The 25,106-nt window shown below is 43.8% G+C and overlaps 1 protein-coding gene across 2 annotated transcripts in view; it reads right to left on the reverse strand.

Moving 5' to 3' along the window:
- FRMD4A (FERM domain containing 4A) overlaps window positions 1–25,106 on the reverse strand; it is a 327,545-nt gene that overhangs the window by 241,276 nt on the left and 61,163 nt on the right. Inside the window, exon 1 of one of the 2 annotated variants that reach the window (XM_015873053.2) lies at window positions 9,309–9,573. The exons of the other annotated variant lie outside the window; for it this stretch is intronic. Coding sequence (XP_015728539.1) covers window positions 9,309–9,341 — 33 coding nt within the window. The 5' untranslated portion in view covers window positions 9,342–9,573. Of the gene's footprint in view, window positions 1–9,308; window positions 9,574–25,106 lie in introns of those variants that run through there. 2 annotated transcript variants of the gene reach the window in all.

Genomic DNA, 25,106 nt, shown 5'->3' on the forward strand with positions numbered 1-25,106 from the left:
TCAAAAGGCGGGAGCACCCCTCTTATGAAGAAAGGTTGAGGGAGCTGGGCTCTTTTAGCCTGGAGAAAAGAAGGCTCCAGGGAGACCTCATTTTGGCTTTCCAGTACTTCAAGGGATCTTACAAGCAGAAGGGGGATCAACTTTTTATACAATCTGAATTTGCTAGGATGAGGATGCCTTTAACTAAAAGAGCGGAGATTAAGGTTAAATGTTGGGCAAAAATTCTTCACTTGGAGGGTGGTGAGGCACTGGCACAGTTGCCCGGAGAAGTGCGGGTGCCCTGTCCCTGGACACGCTCAAGGCCAGGCTGGATGAGGCACTGGGCAGCCTGCACTGGTGGAAAGCATCCCACTCCATGGCAGGGAGTAGGAGCTGAATGGCATTTAAGGTTCCTTCCAACCTAAGCCATTCTATGATTCTGTGATTCTACTCTTCTATGACCTCAGCTTCTCACTCTCTCAAGAGCATTATAAGCCAAGGGAAGGATTGTACCATTCTCTCAGGCTGGATATCACTTTATATGTACAATATATTTCTTGGGCCAGACCACAGAATATTTACTAAAAAGCACAGTTCTGCAAGTAATTGGTCTTGCTGGAAAAGTGTTTCAGTGGCATTAGATAATACTCTAATTCCCTCTAGCCAGAATAATTTCATCTCTGTTAAATGAAACTCATCTTCCTAAAGAAAAATGACTCCAAACCTGACCACTGAGAGATCCAGCTTTAGATGAAGCAGTAATAATTTCACCTTACTTCTTTGCTCAGCTCCTCAGCTACTAGAATTAATTGAGTGTGTAATTAAGGAAGGGTTTTCCTACCAATATGATCATGCTTATAATTAAAATCTCACAAAAAAAAAAAGTGTGTATGTGGAAAAATAGGGCAGGGCAGAGCAGGGATGAGACAAAAGTGTCTGACAGGTTTACATCAAAGGACCTGAGCTCCTACCGCTCTATGCCAGAGGGAGGGGAGGAAGGGAAGACAGGACTGGTTGATAACTGACTTGATATTTTGTTTTTGACCTCCTGTCTACAAAGCCCCAAGTGGTTTGAGTGTTGTGCACCCAGGAGATTGCTTCTACCTTTCATGTTACCTCAGCAGGTTCAAGCTTTGCAAGCGTTTGTGCTACCAGGCCCCACATGATCAGAGGAACGATGATATCTGCATGACTGGAATGGGTTTGGCTGCTGCACTGGGTTGTGCCTCATCATCAATGTAACCCAGGGGACACCATGATATGCCACCAGATCTACTTTGCTTTTTGGTGCATTGGAGACCTGAGATTGAGCTTTTGTAAAAAGAAGAACCAGTGGATTTTTATTTCTGCTATTTATACTGCATTTGGCCTTTAATAGCAGTGTTTAACATGTGATATGTGACCAAAGTCAACATCTGTGCCTAGGGATGGCTGCACCTTTGGAGATTTCTGGTGTTCTGGAGGTGGAGAGGGGCTGAGTGCCACCGATCTGCAACACAACCCAAACCCCTGCATAAAAGGGACTAGGAATCTCCCTAAAAAATGTGGGCCTGAACAAAAGAAGGCACTGACTCCATTAGTTGTCTTCCATGTGTTTCAACAGTTTGTGACTGTATTAGGGAGAGAAAACTAGTTCCCATGTAGTATTGCCAAGCTAAGGAGCAAGGCATCAAGTTAAAACATGGGTGTGTGTAGATATTACATGAGGGAAGGCACCTTGACAAGGAAGAGGCCCTCTCATTTGTTTGTTTCCTACCATGCTTAGGGAAATAGAACTTTGTATGTTTATTGACATTGTTGTGTGTTTATAAATGGCAGCAAAGAGACACCTGTATCTATCCTCAGGTCTCCTCTGAACTGGAACAACCTGAAGGGCCTGAGACTTCTGCCTTGATGGCTGGATCCCAAATGGAGTCACGTGTTTGTTGTGTTGGTATGATGGGGTTTGTGTTGCCACATAGACAAGGAGTATAGAAGGGAAAGTTCAAATACATTAGGTGTGCATTCTCAGGAAGAAAGCCCACATACACCACCATTCATTTAAACACAGTAAAATATGATGAGGAAGAGCTGATCACTATTGAAGTGTGTGCTGAGGGTCAAGCTAGGCATGTATGCACTCTACAAGGATCACAATTCATGTAGGTGAAATATGTACTTTGCAAGAGCTTTATTGCACTCTAGATAGCCCCAAACATTAAACAGCCAGTAACTCCTGTCAGAGCAATGTGTATCAGGCTGCCATGCAGGGGAGCTGCTTTCCTCCATAGGTAACTACTACACTGGCATTTTGGGAGGGCCATCGTTTTCATTTCATAACCTTCCTTGCAACTTTCCCATTTCTATAGCAGTTATGGCTTTACGACTTCCCTGGTGGATACCTGCACGACTTGTGATTCACAGCTAGCAGCAGGCAGCCCTGCCTGAATCATGCTTTTGAAAGAGATGGCAAATTGCCTCACCAACAGCTGCCCATTAAGCAAACTGCTTAATGAAATGACTAGAAAGATAGGTGTTCACCAGTATGTCTTATTAAAAACCTGAAGCCTATAACCCACTCATTGGGATAGTGAGCTTTGTGCTTTTAGTAGTTAAATTGTCAGTGTTCTTTTTTCGTTCATTCCATGCCTTGTCCTACTGCATTCTAAAGCTTAATATCACTACAGTATTGTTTTTATTGTTATTATTATGAATAATAATTTCAATTTGGTATCGGCTTCATAATCTTTTAGTGCCTTTGCTTTTCTATGAGGTCACAAGGAACTAAAGGAAGATTCTTGGAGACTTTCAGGTAACCTCGACTGCAGCAAGATTTGAGGGGACCTGAGAAGTTCTTGGGAATCTCTGTGGTTACCTGGGCTTTGTGCCCAAATAAGCCATGGAGAACTGAGGTCAAAGTGCAAGTTGGCTTTAAGGGAGACATGGCACATGGACAGTGAGGAGGCAGGATCATAGAATGGCCTGTGTTGAAAAGGACCACAGTGATCATCGAGTTTCAACCCCCCTGCTATGTGCAGGGCCACCAACCACCAGACCAGGCTGGCCAGAGCCACATCCAGCCTGGCCTTGAATGCCTGCAGGGATGGAGCATCCACAGCCTCCTTGGGCAAACTGTTCCAGTAAATCACCACCCTCTGAGTGAGGCTGGCAGGTTACCTTTCAATTTCCAGCCCCTGAAAGGACCCAGAGACACGATACACATATATGAAAGCTTTGTCAGCAAGACATATCATGATCATCCCAGACTCCAACGTAACAGGATGCAAAACCAATTTGTGCCTCCCATCAGTACAGGTTCTGATGCCTGACTGACAGTGGCAGAGGCCCCCACCAGATGACTCTGCTCTCTGTGAAAGGCAAAGAAGCTCTAGCATTGTGTCCATCCTGGACCATCTCAGGGGCTGTTTGATGGTCAGCATGAGAGTGCTCAGCAAGAACAGAACCTGTTCATACTAGCATGCATCCAAGGGTGCACAGGGTCAAGAAGTTTAGCCTGGATTCAGCTGTGCCACTGAGGGTGATGAGAAAGAATCAGTCCTCAGATTAGAATCATCATACTGTAGAATCAGTAAGGTTGACAAAGGCCACTAAGGTCATCTAATCCAACCATCAACCCATCACCACCATGCCCACTAACCCACATCCCTCAAAATTATGGGTGAAATATCAGAATCTTAATAAACAGAAACAACATAACACACTTTTCTCCTAGCCTTCTATAGGGAGCATTGCATGTTTGCTACTATGCATACGAGCTTCCATGCTGGTGTGCCTTGCCAGAGCTATTGCAATGCAGTTCTTACTGACAGCAGAGTCCACATCCTACCCAGGGTTGTGCTTGCTCGCCTGTGGTAAATAAACAAGCACGGCTGTGGCTGTGCATGAGGGTCCATTCAGGCATAGCAGCTCACTGTGCTGATACAAAGTACAGCCGGGGAGGAAAAATAACCTTTTGGGTTTATGTTCAGTGATATATTGTTTTTAAATCATGATGGATTTAGGAAATGTTATGGAAGAAGAAAAGAGGATCTGCTCCTCCAGAAGCATGACATTATGTAATAGTTATTCTGAAGCAAAATTCTGCTCTGAGTTATGCTTCTACAGCCCTCTTCCAGGTATTTGTAAAATTATGATTAACAGGAACAGATACAGGACTTAATCATTTCTTGAATTGCCTTTCTTTTTCACTGTCTAAAAGCTTGGAGAATTACATATAGCCTCATTAACCTCTGAGTAAAGCTGCTAACAAGACAGGGAAAGAGGAACCCTGCTCAGCTCCATGGCAGATGTGAGCACCCCATGGAGGGGCAGCTGAGGCAGTTGCAGTGCTTCACACCCATGCCATGGGCTTCATGTCACCAGCTTATGGGTGGTGACACAGGAACTCAGAAGATTTGGATTCTCACTGTCCACTGAGAATTACTCCAGGGTGGAGGTCAGAGCGTCCCAAGTGACATTGCAAATCCCAATCTCTAAGTGTCATTGGTGCTGCTCGAGAGTGCCATAAGGTGACTTTCAGGTGCACGGCCCTCCATACAGTGCAGGATACTTTAACTTCCAGAGGATCACATGTGAGCTAAGAGCATGTTCAAGTACTTTGCAAGATGCAGGATCACAACAGGATACAACAACTGCTTATGTAAATCTCTTCAGTTACCAGGCAGGGGGATGAAAAACAGCAGCAATCCCATCACACCCCACACTTTACTTTCTCTGGAGCATTTTTGCTTCCTCTTTCCACTGCTGGCAGACTCAAAGGTCAGAATCTCAGGCCTTTTCTGCTTACAACTCATAGTGGATATAGCAGTTCCCAAAGTTTCTCTGCTTCAGTCCACTGTGAACTTTTCCAAACCAGGCACAAAGGACAAATTAACTGTTCTTTTTGGGAGATCTAGCAGTCAGAAACTCAACTGCTTTGAAAACGGAGCCAAAGCAGTTTAGCAAGTAAATAGTAACACCATGGGAGCCCGCTAATCCCCCAAATCCATAATAAACAGATAAAGTTAATAAGATCCAATAATAGAGAACAGCCCCATTAAAGTTTTAAAAGCACTATCTAAACATTGCACACATTATTTACTGAGTTCCTCGCTGAATTCTCTGTATGGAGGAACACCAAAATTCATTATCTTTGGTTGCAAAGCTTAGTAAATCCAATGGTAATTAATCTCCATTTACCCTCCGTGTCTGTTTGTGAACAGACGAAAAGTTCATTGAAAAAGTTCTTTCCGGAGGTCTGAAAGAAAAGCAGAGCTTTGATAAACAAACAACAACAACAAAAAAGCCCCAATCACAGCTCTCCCAAAGGAAAAGAGAACCGGCAGCCAGCGCTGTGTGGTGCAAGCCAGGTGCTCATTGCAAATTCAGTAGCATGCACTGGCAAGTGTCAACGGCAGAGAAACCGAAATTACTGAAATTCTTATGCCAGTGTAATTTGCTGAAGGCAATGCACCGAGGGTTAAGGAAAATTGTGCATGTGTTGAGGATTATAAAACAAATTAAAATGGAGGCTAACAAAAGGATTGCAATATTTATGCATTTCTTCATTCTTTTCATTTTGTGGTGCTCAATCAACTTCAGAGTCTCTTCAGGCGGTGTGGGGACATCGCTATTGTGTGCATTCATTTGCTCTTTAAAAAAGGGCTTAGGCATATTCAGCCACAGAATTCAACTGCTTCTAATAATAATTAGCTGCGTAATAATTAAACCACTGAATAGTTACATCCCACTATTACTTCTAGTCGTGTGAACTTTGATCACTGATGCAAAAAGTTCTGACGAATGCACTGCATTTATCTTCTTCAATTTTGATATACCAGCCCATTTTACTACATATTCCTCCACTTTCCTTTAAATTTCTACATCTGTGTATCCTGCTTGTGTACAAGTAGAAATGTCCTAACCATCCATGACTTACTGCAGTAGAGTCCATTACATGCTATAACGCACTTAATGTTTGATATCCAATTTAACTCAACAAATATTTGAAAGAGTTTCTAAGTTATTAAGCACCTCACTCTGTGATCATCCAGCATGGCCCAGTAACCAAATGGGTTATCATTTTGTGAAGTGGGAAATGAGTCCCCTATGAGATATTCTGCTGGCTCTGTATTACAGAATCACAGAATCACAGAATTACCCGGGTTGGAAGGGACCTCAAGGATCATGTAGTTCCAGCCCCCCTGCCTAAATTATATATATAATTATATATAATTATATATATTATATAAATAATACACCTGCTGTATTCCCAGCCTGGTGTTAGTAAGCTCTGATGTGAAGCTGGCTACAGAAACAAATGCATGTGTACATGCACTTCTGGACCAGAGCAAACAGACTGAGCTGTAGGTGTCCTTGTTCATCACAGGGGAGTAGCACTAGATGGCCTTTAAAGGTCCCTACCAACTCAAATGACTCTATGGTTCTATTCAATGTCTCTGCCCCACTGCACTGTGGCTAATGGCTGGGCTCCAGCCCTTGAAGATCATACACTATCTGTCTGCAGAAGGGAAGGGAGGTTGGAGCCTCAAGAAGCAAAAGGCACTGAAGACTTGATTGCAACCATATTTCCTATTGCCACCACAAGATTCTCCCAAGTCCATCTGCATGGACTTCAGACCTCTGAGATGCTCCAGGCTTGCTCGAGAGATGACCAGGATGACCACTGTCCTTCAAGTCACTACATAAACCAAAGGACAAAAAGCTTCCAACTCACCTCAAAGACTTGCAACCAAAATGTAAAACAAATGACAGATGGGAGCAGACAGACGGTGGAGTGGAGGGTAAAAAAGGAGGCAATATTAGTGACTGACAGGCAGGGGGCTCAGCCCATTGGTAGCCTCACTGCTGTCATGTTGGTGTTTTTTTTTTTTTTGTTGGTTGGTTTTTTTTACATATTAAGGTTGTGTTTGGAGAGCTTTAGATTTTACATTCAATTTTTTGGCATGTAAGCAGGGAGTCACTGACAGCTGTGAAGGAGCTTGGGAATGAATCATCAAATAGAATCATGGAATCATTGGAGGTTGGAAAAGACCTCCAAGATCATCCAGTCCAACCATCCACCCACCCCGCACCATGCCCACTAACTGTGTCCCTCAGTGCCACATCTACATGTTCCTTAACACCTCCAAGGATGGTGACACCACCACCTCCCTGGGCAGCCTGTTCTCTTTCTGAGAAGAAATGTTTCCCAGCATATAACTTGAACTCCCCTGGCATAACTTTAGGCCATTATCTCTTGTCTTAAATGAGATCAGTTTTCAACCCTCTTCAAGTAATCTCATTACTTTCTTTTGGAAGGTAAAAATGTAAGGGCCCAATTCTGATTGTTATTACACACATCTGTTTGTTTGAATACCTCCGTCATCTGCCACAGAGCAGCACCAGATTAACATCAGTGTCAAGATCAGGATCACATCAGTTTTACACCACTGAAACCGATGATTTAAAATCTCATTGTTTTGCCTTGAGAAGAATTTCGTGTACACAAAAAGGTCAGAATCTCTCTCTTTCTCTGCTGTAAGAGCAGGTCAGGATCTGAAGGATTAAGTCTGTATTCCCAAGCAGATCCCTCTGCAGGATCAATAAGTAACCTGACAGTGGTAATTGAGATTACACTTTATGAATGGCATTATTAGGATTTACATTCCAGCTGCAGCTATGAAGCAAGTCAGATGAACAAACATAATACCCAGTCCCGGTCCGCTTCCCTTACTCTGTCATTTTTATAGCTCTGTGCACGCTGCAGGTGCTGATAGCACACACATCTAACTTAATCCACGCGCCAACCTGATAGCACCAGTGCTGGGAGACACTGCCTCCAGCCATCATTTCAAGCCTGGTTAGAGGAGCAGAATGGAAACATCAGCTAAAATCCTGAAAGTTGCATTTTCTAAAGCTGGAAACAAAGTCTGTTTTTGTTTTGTTTTCTACGCTGTGATTTTCCTTTAAAAGTAGCATTGAGAAATGCCTTAGAAAGACCAACAGTAATGCATGTGTTCCTCAGTGATGAGAAGCATGAATGGATGTCCACTGTCCCTCATGAATCTTTCATTCTATAAACTGCCCATTAGCAGTTTAGTGTAATGAGGAGACATATGAAGTAGGTAGATCCTTCTTTTTTTAATGCCCAACTTATTAGGCAAGACAGAAAAGAACTGAATGAAGGTGGAAAAAAAAAAAGTCACTGCCCTGGAGAATTACAGCAGAGTCATTTGCTGGCAAATTATTATTTAAATCGCTTTCCTAGCTTTTAATATTGAAAATACTTTCAATCACCGGAGAGCCTTTAATTTAAGATAGTAGATGGCAGGGATGTGCTTGAGGAGACCAGACCAGCTGATCTGCCCAGCACTGGGGACAGACCAGATGATTTCTCAGAATCTTTTCTAGTTTTGCATTTATATGCAACAACTCTGGTCTGACTACACCTTTAAAACCGCATACATTTGAGATAAATGAAGATGCCACTAAGAACTGCCATTGAATTCCAGTTCTTCCAGTCCTGCGATACAGTACAATGGGTCTGCGTGTGGTGGTGATGGACTGAAATCAGAAGGATTTACCCAAGCTGGTTACCACATGGGATGGAGGAGCGACCAAATGAAACACAATCAGGATTCAGTCTATCCCTCAGGACCACGCAGAAATAACAGCACAGAAAGAGATTTTGCAAACAGAACCATCACCGTATTTCTCAGCCTGTGGCTCTTCCCCACAGGAATTTAAGTTTCTTTCATAATGAGGATTAATGGCAAAACCTCTACAGAGAGCTCGGAGCAGGAGAGGCCAGCAGACAAGTGCAGCCGTCACTGAGCTCTGAACACTCACTTTCTCTTTTACAGCTTTTTGTCTCGGTCCGCACCGAGAGGTCTCCCACCCTGGTGGGGCTGTGGGGCACAAAAGCCCCTCTTTGCTTGTCCATGTACCCCTTGTTGCTGACAGCACCGTGCCGGGGTACCCACCGGCAGCATCCCCCCCTGTGCTGCAGGTACGCCTTCCAACAGCCTCTCCCCAGGGATCACACACAGGCACACAGACACAATGAGAGCCTCTGACTGGAAATCCAAACAGAAATATGGCTGTCTGCTCCAAAAAGGCAAACTCATTGACAAAAGTCATCTCTGTCGAGGAAGAGCGATGGGTTACTCCCCTCTCAGAGGCGACCGCTGTCGCTCCACTGCTGAGTTGCATTCATGAGTTTTGAGAAAGAGAGAGAAAAGAAAGAGACAAAAGCATGGCAAGCCCCCTATTCACAGAGCTAGCCCCGCACCTCCCCTTCCTTTCCGTGGGTAAAAGCGGCTTTAAAAGACATTAACATCTTCCCCTACCTTCGTCCTCATCGGAGACAGAAGCCCTTCCATGTTGTTCCAATCCTCATGCCAATCCTCGTCTCCTAGCTCAGCCTTGTGGTGCCGTCCTCAAGCATCCCACATGAACAAGAGCATCTCAGGGGCTCCAGCCACCCCCTGACGGCAGCTCGTCCGTCCGCTCACCAACTTGCAGCCCTCGGTCGCGTGGAGTGGGGTTCCCGGTGAGACCTTCCTCCCTCTCTCCCTCGCTCTCCTCTCTCCCTCCCTCTCTGCATAATCTGCCTGCAGCTATGTTTGTACCATCGCGGCTGACAAACGAGCCCAAGCCTTACGTAATGCATTCAGGACAAGCCATCCCAGCCCAGCCACTGGGATCGGGTCGGGCGGGAGGGGAATGGGACCAGCGCTGCCTATTGTGCCTGCCGGCTTTTGAAGCCGGGCTTAATTTGGCAGCATCTCCACGCGGGGCTGACACTAGCTGGGAAATCACTGCTGAAACTTCGTCATCGTGGAAGGGCTATGGATTCCCTGGGATTTACTTTTCAAAGGTGGTATTCCTCATCCCCAGCACTGCTCGGGGATGCCAATGGTTGGAGCGTTTTCTATTGGGAGTGTTTGCTGTCAGCGAGTGACCAAACCCATACTGAAAAGGGAGTTCCCATCAATTGTCAGCCAGGGAATGAGAGGAAGAAAGGAGAGGGAAACAAAAGAAATATCGTCCTGCAAAGTTGCTCCGTGAAAGATGTTTGCTGAATGCCTTTCTATTAACATTTTAATCCAGATCAGAGCATGCCTTTGTGGACAATACTTAATTGCCCCTCCCAGCTGCATTTTGGTTTCCATCTCAGGGTGATGCAGAGACTGAATCTCTTATGGGGAACAGCCTTCAGACCCACACCTTACACACTCCAAACACACAGGCTGGAGCACAGCACCCCATCCCTGCAGGTGTTCAAAGCCAGGTTGGATGGTGCCCTGGGCAGCAGGATCTGGTGGATAACAACCAAACCATGGCAGTGGGGTTGGAGCTGGATGGGCTATAAGGTCCTTTCCAACACAAGCTATTCTATGATGCTATGCATCTAAGGTAAAACCCGTCTGAACCATTGCTCAGGGCACACCAGCTGCTTCCCCAGAGCCACCCACTTCCTCATACAGATGGAAATGAGGTTTCCCTTTTCTGAACTAGAGAATAACTTTCCGCATAGCAATTGCTGTTTGAAAATGAAATAAAAACATCTTGTTCCACCACTAGAACCTGGTTCTTGGTGCTAGAAAATGACTGCAAGGCTGACAGATAGAAATTTCTAATGCCCTCTAACACTGACTCTTCTTTGAGGTCCCAAAGTGGCACAGTGAAGAAGAGGTGCCATATGATGAAGGCAGTGGGCTGAGATCCAGCAGATCCAGTTAGACTCCTGACAGTACAACCTATTCTTTGAATGACTATAAGGATTCACTTCATTCAGTGAATGCCATCTAACACTCTCAAGTCCAAACCAGAAACCTGCAAAGCAAACCAAAGACAGGCTCCTTCCCATGCTACTTCACCCCAAATTTCCAAAGGCCAAGGAACATTTTGTCCTGAAGTCCTGCATGGCTCCTCATCACCATAAGGCTCTCATTTTGCCATGGTTTCATGCTTTTGGGGGCAGAGATCATCTGTGATCTTCACACTCTGCTTTGGCTTCTAGAGGCTACACCCAAATGAAGAGTGTGCAAAGATTGTGCTCATGGTTGTGTACATGAATGCAAATGCTGTGATGAACACTGAGAAATAAATAACTTCTGCCCTGGGAAACCCTAGTAGAAGTTGGATTAGATGATCTTTGTGGCCTATTCCCACCTTAATGATTCTATGATTCTAAGTGCACTCAGATGGATGAGAATGTCCAGCTCCATACAACCCTCTTCCTCTCTATCTCTCCCTTCCCATTTTTTCAACCTTATAGATCTCACAGTTTGAGCACTTTTCTCTTATTATGCATTATGAGGTAATAATGGGGAGGTGGGGAGGGAGGGGAAGTGCCCCTTTTTTATCATTATTATTAATTTCAAAGTAATTATCTGTCCTTGGACAAACTCTGCTCTTTATTAAATGTGAAGGAATTTGATCATATAACACTGAAGGCAGTGATAAGTTTTCCTGAGCTAAAGAGCCACTGCACAATTCTGGCAGGCTCATCTATTTCTTGCTGGGTGCATACAGGTGTATTTTGCTATTGTTATTTACAGGACTTTAATGAGTAGCCAAATAAATGGCTGCAGGAATTGTAGGCTCTGGGAAAATAGAATGGTTGTGTTTTTTCCTGGTGTACAGTGTGGTGTCAGATGCTGGTGTGAGGTTCACAGGTCTGTGCACCTGTAAAACAGCCTCATCTCCAAAACGTCAGAGGAATCTGACACTCAAAAGTGTCAAAAGGAGCATAACAGAAGTGGAGCATTTGGGAATCTGGGATATCTTAGGCCACATGGGCACTCAATAATGCAATATAATAACATGGATGGTGCATCCATGACAACATGAATGCCCAATTCTTTGCTAAAGATTGGTTCTGCTTTCAAACCAGGCTAACCCATGGTGCCTCATGAGACTTCTGTGTTATCTCTGTTTACAAGCAAAAAAATAGATGATTTTCCTGAGGGCCAGAAGGGTAATTCTGCCAGAGACCAGAAAAGCAAGCCAGGGCCTTTCTGGTTCAGCAGCACTCAAAGACTCTGATGTGAATGGATCAGGCATTTGTGCTGATAGTGCATGAGTCAGAGCAGAGCCCAGCTCAGCAGGATGGGCAGGAACAGGGAGGAGGATGGAGGAGGCTGTTGGAGCAGCATCCCTGCTGAGTGTGCACACCTGGGGACAACCACCCCTTGTTCTGCCTCCCTGTTGCACTTCTGAAGGATGCTCAGGGTTCCTGGGATGGTTGTTAGACCCCAAATGCGACCATAGAATCATAGAATCATTTGAGTTGGAAAGGACCCTTAAAAGGCATCTAGTCCAACTCCCCTGCAATGAATATGGACACCATGTTACCTTTCAGCAGTGGAGCCACAAAACCCAACTGGTTCTTCCTGGGCACATTTCACTGTGGCTCCTCAGAAAGCAGTGGTGCTGATCAGATCCAGCAGGTGGAAGAGCTGATGTGACAGCAGGTGGATGGGGCCATGCGGAACATTTCATGCTCCTTCCAGTCTCCAAGAACAAGGCAGAACTTGAGTTCACTGCAGCCACCACAAGAGCAGGACCACCACCCTCTCTGCATGCACCCAACCTGTTTCATGTTCAGGGCAGCATCTTTGCTGCTCTGAGAGCTGGAGATATGCTTGCTTGCTTTGAAATGAAAGCTTCATCTGCTGCAGCTGGCAACAGAGGTGCCATGATAGCATGTGCCATGGCTTGGTAGTTAGTTCCTCCCCTGGGATGCCAAACACGGCAATGCTCAGATTACCATGGACTTGTTCTACAGCCTCTGCTCCAGTGATTTTCAGATCAAAGGTACTGCAGAGGCAAAAGGAGCATGTGAACACTTGCGTTCCCATCCTCTCTCTGGGGAGGAGAGCATTGCTTGACTCAGAGCCTGGTCAGAAACACCCAGTGTATCTCGAATTATCTATCTAAAAAAGAGAGGGCCCACTTATCTGGTTTGCATAGACATTGCAGAGGTTCATTCTGTAATGGATTCAATCCACCTCATGCTAGAAGAGGTGTGCAAACTGAGAATATAATTGTGTAAACTAGGAGTACAATTGTTCTTGGCTCCTTAGCTAATCTGGAGACTGATATGTGCCTTGAAAATCCCTCATACTGTCATAATTTGAATGTCTGCTGGTATCCAGATAGCTGACCATGGTAGATGCCTACCTTAAAACTGGAACTCTTTCTAGGCTCTGCTGGTTGCATGGCCTCACCTCCATGGACTAGAATGAGAGAAGAGATACTGGTATTTAGTCAAGTAGATGTGTCAGATTTTCCATGTCTGATTCTGGAGCTGAACTTTGCTCCAGGTTCCCAGTAGTGGGAAAAAATGGTCAAAATTGTTATAATCAGTGCTAGGGTCTTGGTCAAGGGGTCTAGAAGCAGCCAAACCCCATGGTGTATAACCTGCAGCTTTCCTCCTGTTCAGCTGCTGTGGATGCATCCAAATCTGAATAAAACTTTGGTAAATTGAAACCTCTCCTACACTTTGGGGTGGGGATCCCAACACTGATACACTGCCTGTAGCCATCCTGAAGAGCAGAGGGAGTCTGGATTCAAACTCAACCTCCATTTCTTTCAGATGCAAACTACAGCCATCTCCTCCTGCCTACTCACCTCCAAAGCTGCTGCTGGCCAAGATCTCTCAACCGATGGTCCCATTTCCCTTTCAGGGCACTAATGTCCCATTTGGGGTTACCAAAGTCTATTGTTGCCTCACTGACCTCAAGCTGGTTAAGCAGTTATCACTCAAAAGAGGCAATTGAGGGGAAAGAAGCAGGACACTGCCTGTTTTTGACCCCTGCCCCGTCTGCAGGTAATGTCCATGACACCAGTCAGGACTAAGGGTGTTGCCCTGGCTAAGCCACAGCCCTGTAGTCTGACCTCACAACCGGCCACTCCATCCGATGAACAAAAGGGAGCATCACAATGTTGCCATGGCGACTTCCCCACCATCCAAATCACTATGGCATCATTTAGGGGAGGGGGGAAACATCCCAGGCATACACAGGGGCTCTGCTGAAAATATCTTATATTTAGAACACGCAGTGTAGGGAATACTAATGAATATTTAATATTCGGAATGCCTTCCATGCTCGCTTCACTTTTGTTGCAGACTTTCCGTAAGTGCAACATTTGCCTCTGAATGTTATGAATATTGTTTCTTCTCTCATCAGCTATTCTCCAGATTTACCCTTCTTTTCTCTTCTATGAATAAAAGTCAAAAGCAGCAGACAGGTCTGAAAAAAAGTTGCATGGGTAACTAACTGGGAGGGTTGCTTTTACATTGTGGCTTTTATAAGGCCATGGATAGAATAACAAAAGCAAATCTTTCCGGGGTTGCTTAAAACAGTTAAAAATAGCTGCTTTCAGCAATTAATTCTCTGTGCTGTGAAAGGAAAAACAACACACCACTCCTAACTGTGCTTCATTCATCTAGGCAATACTCACATGTGAAAACGAAAAAGAAAAAAAGAAGCAAAACCACCCAGACTCCAAAATTCCGAACGTTTTTTGGGGGTGTTTGTTTTATATGGCACACTGCAAACAAATACAAAGGTGTTGGGCATGGCGGTGACTGGCGCTCACCACTGCCAGAGCTGCGCCCCCTGCTTACCTCTGGGTGATGAGCACACTGATTGCAAGGGGATGTGCTGGGAGACAGCAAAACCTTCTCTGGTTGGGGTGGAATGGATGTTAGGTGCTTGCAGGTGCTGCTTGCATGTATATCCCTGTACTCAAAGTGTGCATGGGTACATTTTGATGGTTGGGTGCTTCCTGCCTCAGATGGCAGTCTCCTTTTCAGCTACAGATTACATTATAATTGGATTTTACAAAGTCATCTTTCAATTCTCACTCTGAGCTCATTTCCCAGCATATATCAAGCTTCGTTCTCATAAAGACCATCTAATCAACAGCAATTTTTGGAGTCAAATATGATCTTCTTGCTAGATGGTGGAGAGGCGCAGGGGTAAAAGCTGCCTGGTTCCTGACAGCTGATCTGTGGGTTCCTGCAAACAGTGTCAGAATTGTTTGCCAGCTTACCCTCCGATGGCTCCAGTTGTAGTGAGAGCTGGAAACACCAATTACTTTTTTACAAAGCTCATCTTTAAGGCTTTTGTGACCTACTTTTTCTGGGACAGTTATGCCCTTTCCACAAAAGCAAAGCAGAATGATGAACATGAAGGTCTCAAGGCACGATTCAGATTACTTAAGCTGCCTTTCAGATCTGGAAGGCAGACACAAAGATCACATCTGGATATCTTTGGTCTCTGTACAAAATTGAGAGAGAAACTGACAAAGCCAGTAGTATTCTGCCCTGCTTAGCACTGCTGCCAGGCTCTGCCCATCGTCCTCCAACAACTGGGAGGCATTTATGATGTAACAATGTCCTCAACTATTATTATTTTTATTCCTGTTGAGTCAGTGTTGTAGTTAAAGAAGGAAAAGCCGCTTCTTGCCCATGTGAGTAGCTCACCCCAATCCCCATGCATAAGGGACCCCAATCCCTTGCCACCAACTCAGTGGGGTCAGCAGAGCCAAGCTCTGGTTTGTTGACATGGACAAGGTTCTGACCATTCCATTTCCCCTTTCCATCCCAGCGCACCAGTTCTTTGAAGACCTACAGATGAAAGAATAGAGCTATGAAAATGGCTTAGAGATTAAAGTAATGGCTGCTGTACAGAACTTCTGCCCCATCAGGAGAAATGGCCTCTGGCTCTCCTGGCTCCCAGTGTGCCCAACCACCAGACTGAGCTTCGTGCTTCATCTTCTGACAAAACATGCTCTAAACGTACAGTGGAGCTTTCCTCCCCAGGCAGTAACCTGTGCTGTATTTTCTTTTCTCTGCTAGGTGTATTTGCTGTTCTGGGTGTTAACAGCCAAAACACATACAAAGCCTTTTACTAGAGCATTAGGTCTGTGCATGCATTTTCAGCAGTCAGATAGATGATTTATTCATCCACTTCAGTAACCATTCAAACAGGGCACAGCGTTCACTACAGTGTAGACAGCAACAAACACTGTGTTTGGTTTGCAAGAACAAATAAGCAGAACAAGATAACAGAAGTGATTTTTCCAACGTAAAGGACTCTACTGCCATCCCTGTGAAAATCTCTCTGTCAAATTAAACACTGTTTCCCCAAGCTGTAACTCTGGAAAAGCATGGCTGTTATGTTCTTGGTTAGAAACCTGATAATAGCCACTTTGTGCCTGCAAAAGCACAACCCCTGATGGAAGGTGACTCCCAGATACTCTGCAGACACACATAAGCAGCTCTATAGATGTCTCTGTGTGTATGGGGAGAGGAGTACCCAGGGAAACAAGGGAGACTATTTTCTCCCATGGCGATCCCATGCTTTCTTCCTTTTTGTGTATTTTTATCTTGATTTATTCAAATCTTGCTAAGCTCCATTGCCTTATGGCCCATACGCTATTTGTAAGTTTGGAGTCATCCCCATCCCTGGAAGATCCATCTTCTGGGGGAGGTGATACCCATCCCTCTTACAGCCCAAGTGGGGCCCTGCCAAGCCCTCCAAATAAAAGCTCAGTTTTTCTGATGCCAACAGCACGTGACTGCTCTATTCTGCAATGAATAATTCTTGCTGCACACATCCACCTCCTTCATTAAACACCTGTAAGCCCCTCTTTAAGTAAGTTCTCATCTGTGAGCTCCCAAGCTCTGTGAGGACTCCCAGTAGCTCACCAGCTATCACCTGTCATAATTTCTGAGCAAATTTCGTGGGCTTTGGGAAGATGAAGGCTACCAGGTAAAGACATGCAGATGTCAGGAATTGACTTTTGCTTTTTTGCTCTACATTCCAGAGTCCATTCAGGTGATTTAACTTTTTGGTCCTCTCAAGCCTTTTCACGCCTTAGACTCATCTCTTTGGGAAAAGGGACCTGTGTATATGAATAGGTGCTGGCCCTTTTTGGGTGCTCCTCTCACTGAAAAAAGCCACAGTCACACAGATGTTCTTTTATTAATGCTTCTCATTCCAGGTCTCCCTGCTGTCTCATTTCTCCATCTTTACTGGGTTAGTGGGACATTTATCTATCTCTCAGAATGTCAATAAAGATGTAAAATAATGATGCAGGCACAGCATCCCCAGCCAGGCACAGGAGAGCTTCTACATATAATGAATACTTATCACCAGCCTGTTTTCAGCCCAACCAACAATCCCCACTTACATCAAAGCCTCATCTCAATTAATATTTGATGCTGGGATTCATTCCACTATTACATGCTGTTAAAATTCAGGGACCCCAGTTTTTCTTCAGCTGGAGACAACAACAAACCGCGCAGAGCAGGGTCAGCCTTCAGAGGGGGGATTTGTCTCAGCCAACTTCAAATGTCTGCACTACGGCTGCCTCCAGCTCAGCTGGTTCATTATCATTTCTTTATAGTATGTGGAGTGAACTGGCACTTCTAAGGCTCCATTTTCCCTTGACCTGTGTTAGGGTAAGGTGATGCGTGTCCTGGCTGCCTAACAGAAATGCATTTTTTATGTTTCCCATGTCACAATCCTGACAGAAATAAGGATGAAAATGTCTCATTATGCTTCCTGCTCATTATCACACGTTAACCCTGTGATTGCTTGTCTGAGTTCCTTTGCGCAGCATGGAAGGTAGTTACTGGGCTAATGGATCCAAACTTCTTAAATAAAAGCAGACTATGTGTGCATCTTGCTGCAAAAGACAGAAACTGTAGTTTGAGGAGATGGTCTCAAAACCAAACAAGTTGCCTGAATCCTGCTTACTGTACATGATGTGTTCAGAGATAATGCACAGCAGTTCAGTAAGTCGATCAGCTAATTCACTTCATACTGAAGTCTTAATATCACCTGGGCATAATGACTGCCAGCCACCTCATTTTTCTGAGTGTTTGCTCACCTGCTTTTTATCTGCTATTACATTTGCAAGGTCATTGCCACTTTTTAACAATCCTTTTCTCTTTACCTTACTGTGCTTCTTAAAAACAATATAAAAGGTAATTCAGCATCCTTTAGCAAACACAATTCAAGATTTAAGGAAGGATCAAATCTAGTCAAAGAGAGAATTCCACTGTGGGGTGTTATCTCCTATTAACTTGATATAGATTAATGTTTGTATTCTATTTGCTCTCACAGGAGCTATACAGGTGTAACCCAAAGTATGTATCATGTGTCTTCCTCTAACCACTAACAGGTAAAAATCTCCCACAGCTCCCAGGGGTTTGAAATTCCTCAGACCAGAAGACTGAGCTTGGATACCCTCAAAGCGCTGTGGCTGGGATTGCTACAGATGTTGATCTTCAAAGCATCATCACAATCGATACAGCCGGTGCTGGTGGTGAAGTCATTGATGATGGAAAACAAAAGCCAACCTTGTGACAGTATTATGGCATTTCTTCTGTGTGACTTGTGCCCTAACACACATCCATGGGGCAGGGGCATGTTTTGTGCCTTGGCCAGACCCAGAAATTCCTGCTGAACATCGGGGGCAGTGCTGTGGCCCATTGGGTGTAGCACACGGTAGCTTTTACCACCTTAGGATGTGATTTTTGTGCATCTCCACAAGGAGAGGAAGCCCACCTTGGGGATGAAGAGCAGGGAACTGGGGGGTCCCGGGTCTCCTCTGCCTTTTAATCCCTTGAGGATTTAGGGCAAGTTGAAATGCAAACCCCTACGCACTCAGTTTTACCGCTCTATAAGTGAAGATAATCTATATTTCACAGGAACATTGCATGGATAAATCAATTAGCCATGAAATCACAGATGGAAGATGCAGAAGAAATGTAAAAGATTAGTTCTGCAGAGCACCCCTTCCAGGCACAAGTACATTTTTAGATCATTTTTTTCATCCCCAACTAAAAATTACTACCAAGCTGCTCTTTACAGCCCTGCTCAGCTTGTTAACGTAGCACATGCTGCACAGGTAGATGACCGTATCAAGATGGGAGTGAGGCCATCCGGGATCTGCACCCTCACTTGGAGACCTTGTCCTGGCACCAGGTCTATGTTGGGTCATGGAGCCCACTGCTCTGTGCTATTTGCCTAGTGAAATGCCACAGGTCTAGGGGAAAAAAACTACTACTCTCCTTATCTACATGGATATAAAACAGGGAAAATGAAAACAAACCAGGATGCAAACAGCTTGCTGCTGGGTTCGAGGGTGAACTGAGACAAAGAGTTCTCCACGTTCATAAGTCCCTCACTATTCTGGGGTCCCAGGACAAGATCACGTATGGTCAAGGTCTTGCTAAGAAGCCAGGTAATGCTGCTAGGCTCAGTGACCTGAGCAGATCAATTAAAGAAAAAAACAAACAAAAAACCCCCAAAAAACTATCACCAGCAATAAACTTTTAATGACAATGAAATAGCAAAAGCGAGGAGTCTATTTTAAGGACCATAATCAACAAAGGCATTTTCTTCAGATGTCTGCTGACTCTGCTTTCCCTGAGGGCACTCTGTTTTGTGGCAGTGGTCTCCACTAAGATCACCACCAACTATGAAATGTCGTCTCCAGTCTGGTACTGTGCTTGATGTTGCCTTTGCAGAGTCAGAAGAGGGGGTATATTCCTGCCCTGGCATTGCTCTTTCCTGCTGTGAATCTTGCTTCTGCTTCTATTCATTCAGCCACAATCCTTTGGACCCATCTTCTTGATATGGTCCTGCTGGAGGTGATCCTGGTCTATGCAGTGGTTGGGCTTGGGGACCCTTCTCAGGGCTATCCTTTGTTCTCATCTCCATGTTGTATTTGCTTGCCAGAGCTGACCACTACTGAACTGCTGTAGCTTCTCCTCAGTGTGCAATGCTGACAAAGGTAATGTAGAAATACATTATTACTTTTAATGAAGCTGAATAATATCTTTAACATCTGGAGTTTTGAAAGACTGTACGGACTATGTAGATTTTCTCAGAATCAGTGTCCTGGAGATGATTAAGCAGTCCTCATTTTAAAAAGCTACTTAGAAACATCAGTGCATTTACTATCAAAAAAGTGATAGACACCCAGAAGGTAAAACTGTCTCACCCAAGGAAAGACTGCCAAGCAAGACAGACTGTAAGCACAAGCATCTCACTTGCACATCCCACATGGTTTTGTGTGATGCTTTATCTAGAAAAAGCAAGTCAGTGGGCCCATACAGCTTCCCCAAGCCCAAGATTCCTATTCCATCCCCAGTTACCTAAAATCTCAACATCACTCTATCTTCTGTTTGTGCTTAGTATATGTATTTGCAGTAGGAAAATAGGAAAATACTCCAGACTGAGCAGTGTACAGGCTAAGCTCATCCCTACTTGTCTTTCTGAGCTTGTTGGCAACATTTTCAACAGGCATGAATAGCCCCTCTGATCTCAATGACATTAGCTTAGACCTGATGACATTTCCCAGGTACATCTGCATTCTTCTGGCAGAAATATCACAATTTCCTTGTCAAATCCATGTTGCTGCAAAGATGAGAGAGTGATCATGGTGCAGAGAACAGAACCAGAAATGGTCCTTAGAGGAGATTTAGACTGGATATGAGGAAAAAGTTTTTTGCAGTAAGTGTGATGAGGCACTGGCACAGGTTGCCGAGATAGGAGGTGGATGCCCCATCCCTTGCCTCAAGTTCAGGCAACATGGGGCTCTGAGCACCTGATCTAGCTGTAGGTATCCCTGTTCATTGCAGGGGAGTTGGACTAGATGGCCTTAAGGGTCCTTTCCAACTCAAATGATTCTATGATTCTATGACTCAGATATTCAACTACAGTACAACCCGAGCACTGATGGCATCGCTGGCAGCGGGACCAACCTGGGTACAAATTTATTGTTTCCTCTTTTTGATCCCTTCAGAAGAAAAAGAACAATAAAAACTTAAGGGTTTTTCTCTGCCCTATTGAGATTCAGAGCAAAGAGTCTTCCACTGGATCATTCCATCCTCCCAAACAGTTTTCCTCCCCTTTCTTTCCTCCCTTGCTGGTACTTCAGTAATACCAGCAAGCGCTCTATAAAATCAAGACCCTATCATGCTGAGGGAGGGTTTCTCTACATAATAAATGTTAACAGGACAGAAAAAGAAAGGGATAATCAACAACCTTGTCTCTCATAAGTTATTCTTCCAGAAGCCAAATGATCAGATACATGCATTAATCCTAATTGTGTGTTACAGTCATTTGAAAAGCACCTATGGCCCAGCTCTGCATATCTCAGCTCTTTTCAGTTCCCTTGTCTCCTGTGGATAAATAAGGTTAGGCTGCAATTATGTTTTAGACCAATCTGAAAAAAAAGTACATATTCCTAAGGAAAAATGTAATTGGCGTGTGATCATGGCAGGACTTTTATAATTTAAAAGCAGCGTCTTTTGGCCTATCTATTATTTTGACAATTAGATTTTTAGAAAACAAATTTAAACCCAAATATTTTTCTACATACGGGTATTGTTGGAACTGTCACACCTAATAAGAGCACAAAAAGAAAGATGAAAGCACCGTGCTCATTTCTGAGCAGCTGGGAACGGCACTGAGAAAAGCACAGCACAGGGAGAGCCTTTACAGTGCAAGATAACCCAGCTGCTTGGAAAATCAAATCTATTGAACATACAGATTTCATGCAACAAAACAATGCCTTGCTGGGAAAGGAAAATAACAATGCTCAGATGGAGTTGTATAGTTGTCGATTCAATTTAGAGATAAATGGGCAGCCTCGTATTTTTCCTCTTTAGAAAAAAGTCAGAGTTAGCTTTATAATTGCGACCACTTATTATCTCTTTTTGCCAACTCTGGAAGATGGGCTCAGAGATGTTCCTGTGATAATAATGTACATTGTGAGTTACTCGAAAGGGCGGTTGCATGGTAAGTTGGGATGTACAACTTCCAAGTTGGGAAGGCTCCCTTCCAGGGTCTTCCACTGACTTTTAGCACCTCCCTCAGCTCTCCTTACCCTCAGTCTTTCTATGCCAAGAAGACAGCAGCACCTTTGTGACATGTTTTGACTTCTCTAGAAGAAAAGTGTTATAACCCATAATTTCTGTACTCCTCCCTAATTCATAGCAAGAACTCAGGACAAACACAATCTACAAAGCTGATCACAGAATGTTTTTCCCTGTGTTGTAAGTTGTGTGCATTATAGGTCGTTACAAATATATTTGAAAAATCCTATCTGAGCCCAAATGTTTTTGCTTTTTGAGGGGAAAAAAAAAAAAGAAAAAAATATTTTTTCAATGTAAGTCATTTTTACATGATTCAAACCTACAGCTAAAACCTTATTTTCCCTCAAAAATTGATTTTATGGGATCATTTTTGATCATCTTCAAAAGAGAAAGCTACTCTATTGGGAGAGTAAATTTCACTGGAATTCAATTGTGATCTAAACAGAGTGTTTTGCCTACAGTGAATTTTTACTCCAGGTGCAAAGTGTTGATCAGTTCCACCCATTCTCCATTCTTCTGTTTTTCACTATGGAAGCTATGAACCCAAAATAACTTTTCCAAAATCAAGATCCAGCCTTCCTTCTCATTCTACAGAAATACACCAAACACTGGAAAGGGCATCACTAAAACTATTTTTCTTTACCTTGAAGAGACCATATTTTCAGTAACCTTCTGATAACCTATGAACGTCTAAGATTCTTACTGAGAAATATAATGCTTTTGAGTTCTAGTTGGATATCAAAGAGATATAATAGTTCTATTTCCTCTAAGCAAAGTCTTTCATTTATTCATGAAAAGATGGCTAAGAAGTTCCCTCTGGAAGTCTTTTATCAGACTTTTCGCATTGTAATAGCTGACTAGTCACTTCTGTTGTCTGTTGTCCTGGCTGGTTTTTAAATCAATGACACAATTCTTTACCTTTCACCAAACGACTCTTGTTTCCTCAACAGCCTTTGTGAGAAACTTCATCAAAGGGCTTGCAAAGTCCAAGGGAACCATTGCTGACTAGTCTTCTTTCAACCCATTATTGTGTTGGTGATGAAAGAGTTCAGGTATGTTGGGAAAAAGATATCACATTTCCCACAAAAGTCTGTTTGAGTTACAAGAACTTATTTCCAGTAGAGTCCCCTACAGAATGGTACTGAAAGTACCCACAGTCAGAGCTGCTCCCTGCTCTTGCTTGGACCTGCAATAATACACATTGCAACTTGTAGTCCTGAAATTACCCTCCTGGGATGAATTCCTAGCACCAGAAGTCCTTTCTTGAGAGGATATAATTAACAATGTTTTGATTCTCCCTGCTTTCTTCCTGGCTGATCTGGACTCAGGCATTTACATCTTTGCCTTGGTGTCCTCCAGCTCTTGTGAAAATGGTGTGAGTTTTGGCCTTAATAACAAGCCATGCAAAATCCACATAATTGACCCCTTTTCTGAAAATAATTCAAAGCTTTCTCTTTAATCTTTGAATATGTATGTGTGAAAGGAATGCCCTCATTTCGGTGGAACACTGTTGCATTCAGCAGAATTCTTACTATCATACAAAAAGTACAACCAGGGAATAGTAAGAAATGGAGGAGTTTTCTTCCCTGATGCCCTACTTTTTTTTTTTTTTCCCTTCCCCATTTTATGTGATTTTGTGTAAAGGAGATAAATCTCTTTTATTTCTGTGCAAGGAACCCATGGCACAGCTGACCTTTTGTAATCCCCACATCCATTCAGGGTGAATGGATCCCATGTGGGGATCCATAGATGGCTGCGAAACTCTGGGGCTTGAGTGAGTGGTCTGAAGCTGACTGCTAGCACTGCTCAGGACAGGAATGCTTCTAGGCCTATACTCTTGTACAGAGAGGTGCCCTGAGATAGTCTCATGGTTGAAAGCTGAATCCTTAATCTGAGGATCTGGAAACCGCTCATCAAGAAATAGGATATATTAAGGCACTTCTGCCTTGATCCAAAGCATAAGCTGTCAACATGACCATTTTCCCCCATGTATCATTTGATTTGACTAGTTTCAGTGCTACCTGGACAAATTCACAGCTAAGTTCAATGTCCACTTGTATGTGGGCCTCCGCATATTGTTTTAGCTCAATCTAAACCAGGGTATTTGCAAATCTGGTCACTCCTTCCACCCACTTACAGGCAGAATGTGAGAACTCATGGCAGTGGCCCTCCATTCTGTTTTCTGTTGAAATTTGGGGATATCTACAAACATTTCCTCCACAACCCATTTCCAGGGATGGTGTCACCATAGGAATCCCCTGGGAATCACAGAATTGTAGAATGGCTTAGGTTGGAAGGGACCAAAAAGTTTATCTTGTTCCAACCCCTCTGCTATGGAATCCAGTCATAAAGTGAATCAACTGCTGGGGACAAAATGGCAGTCCTAAATTTTCAGTGCTCATTTTTCACACTTTACACAGCCACGCTTCACCAAAACTTTTCTTCTCTTTTCTCTTAACATCTCTTCCTCACTGAGACATCTCAGAATTGTGGAATCATAGAATTATTTGAGTTGGAAGGGAATTCTGAAGGCCATGTAGTCCCCTGCACTGAATGGAGATGTCTACAATTAGATCAGCTTCCTTCCAAGCACTGGATTATCTCTCACCTGCCACTTTTTCACATTCACATCAACCTTCTTCTATCTATCCACCTAGAACACTCCCTTTATACATTCACTTACAAAGCCCCATGGTTCTTTTTCTTTTATCTGCCAAGAGGACTAAGAAAAATGACACTGAAAACAGATTGTATTTTAATATCTGTGATTAAAACTCATCTCACCTCCTTCCAGAAAGAAACATCCACATCTCCATCCACTTGCTACAAGACAGCTTCTCCAAGTCAATAGTACTCGCGTGTTTATTCAAAATCAATAGCTCTTATTACAGCTTCTGCAATTGTGCCTCACTATCTCTGCCACCTAGTTAACTCACAGCCTTCCTGGCAGACACCGAGCTCACTGTGAAGTCTTGGAGCTACGAGATTGAGAAAAAGAGATCATAAAGTCAGCCGGAAATTGAGACCTACTGACAGGGGATGTCACATCAGATGGGTTGCCAAGAATTCCCTTGCCTGCTTCTCATTCTCTTTATTCAGGCACATATGGCCAGATGAGAGACAGCCACAATCTTTGAAATCTCTACATTACGCTCAGTTTCTTCTACTGAAGAACAGAGTGATAACTCATACCCAGTGCTAGGGTCAAGGCAAAGATCAGCCAGTGGAATAT

This window comes from Coturnix japonica, chromosome 1, assembly GCF_001577835.2.
Source record: "Coturnix japonica isolate 7356 chromosome 1, Coturnix japonica 2.1, whole genome shotgun sequence".
Lineage (NCBI taxonomy): Eukaryota > Metazoa > Chordata > Aves > Galliformes > Phasianidae > Coturnix > Coturnix japonica.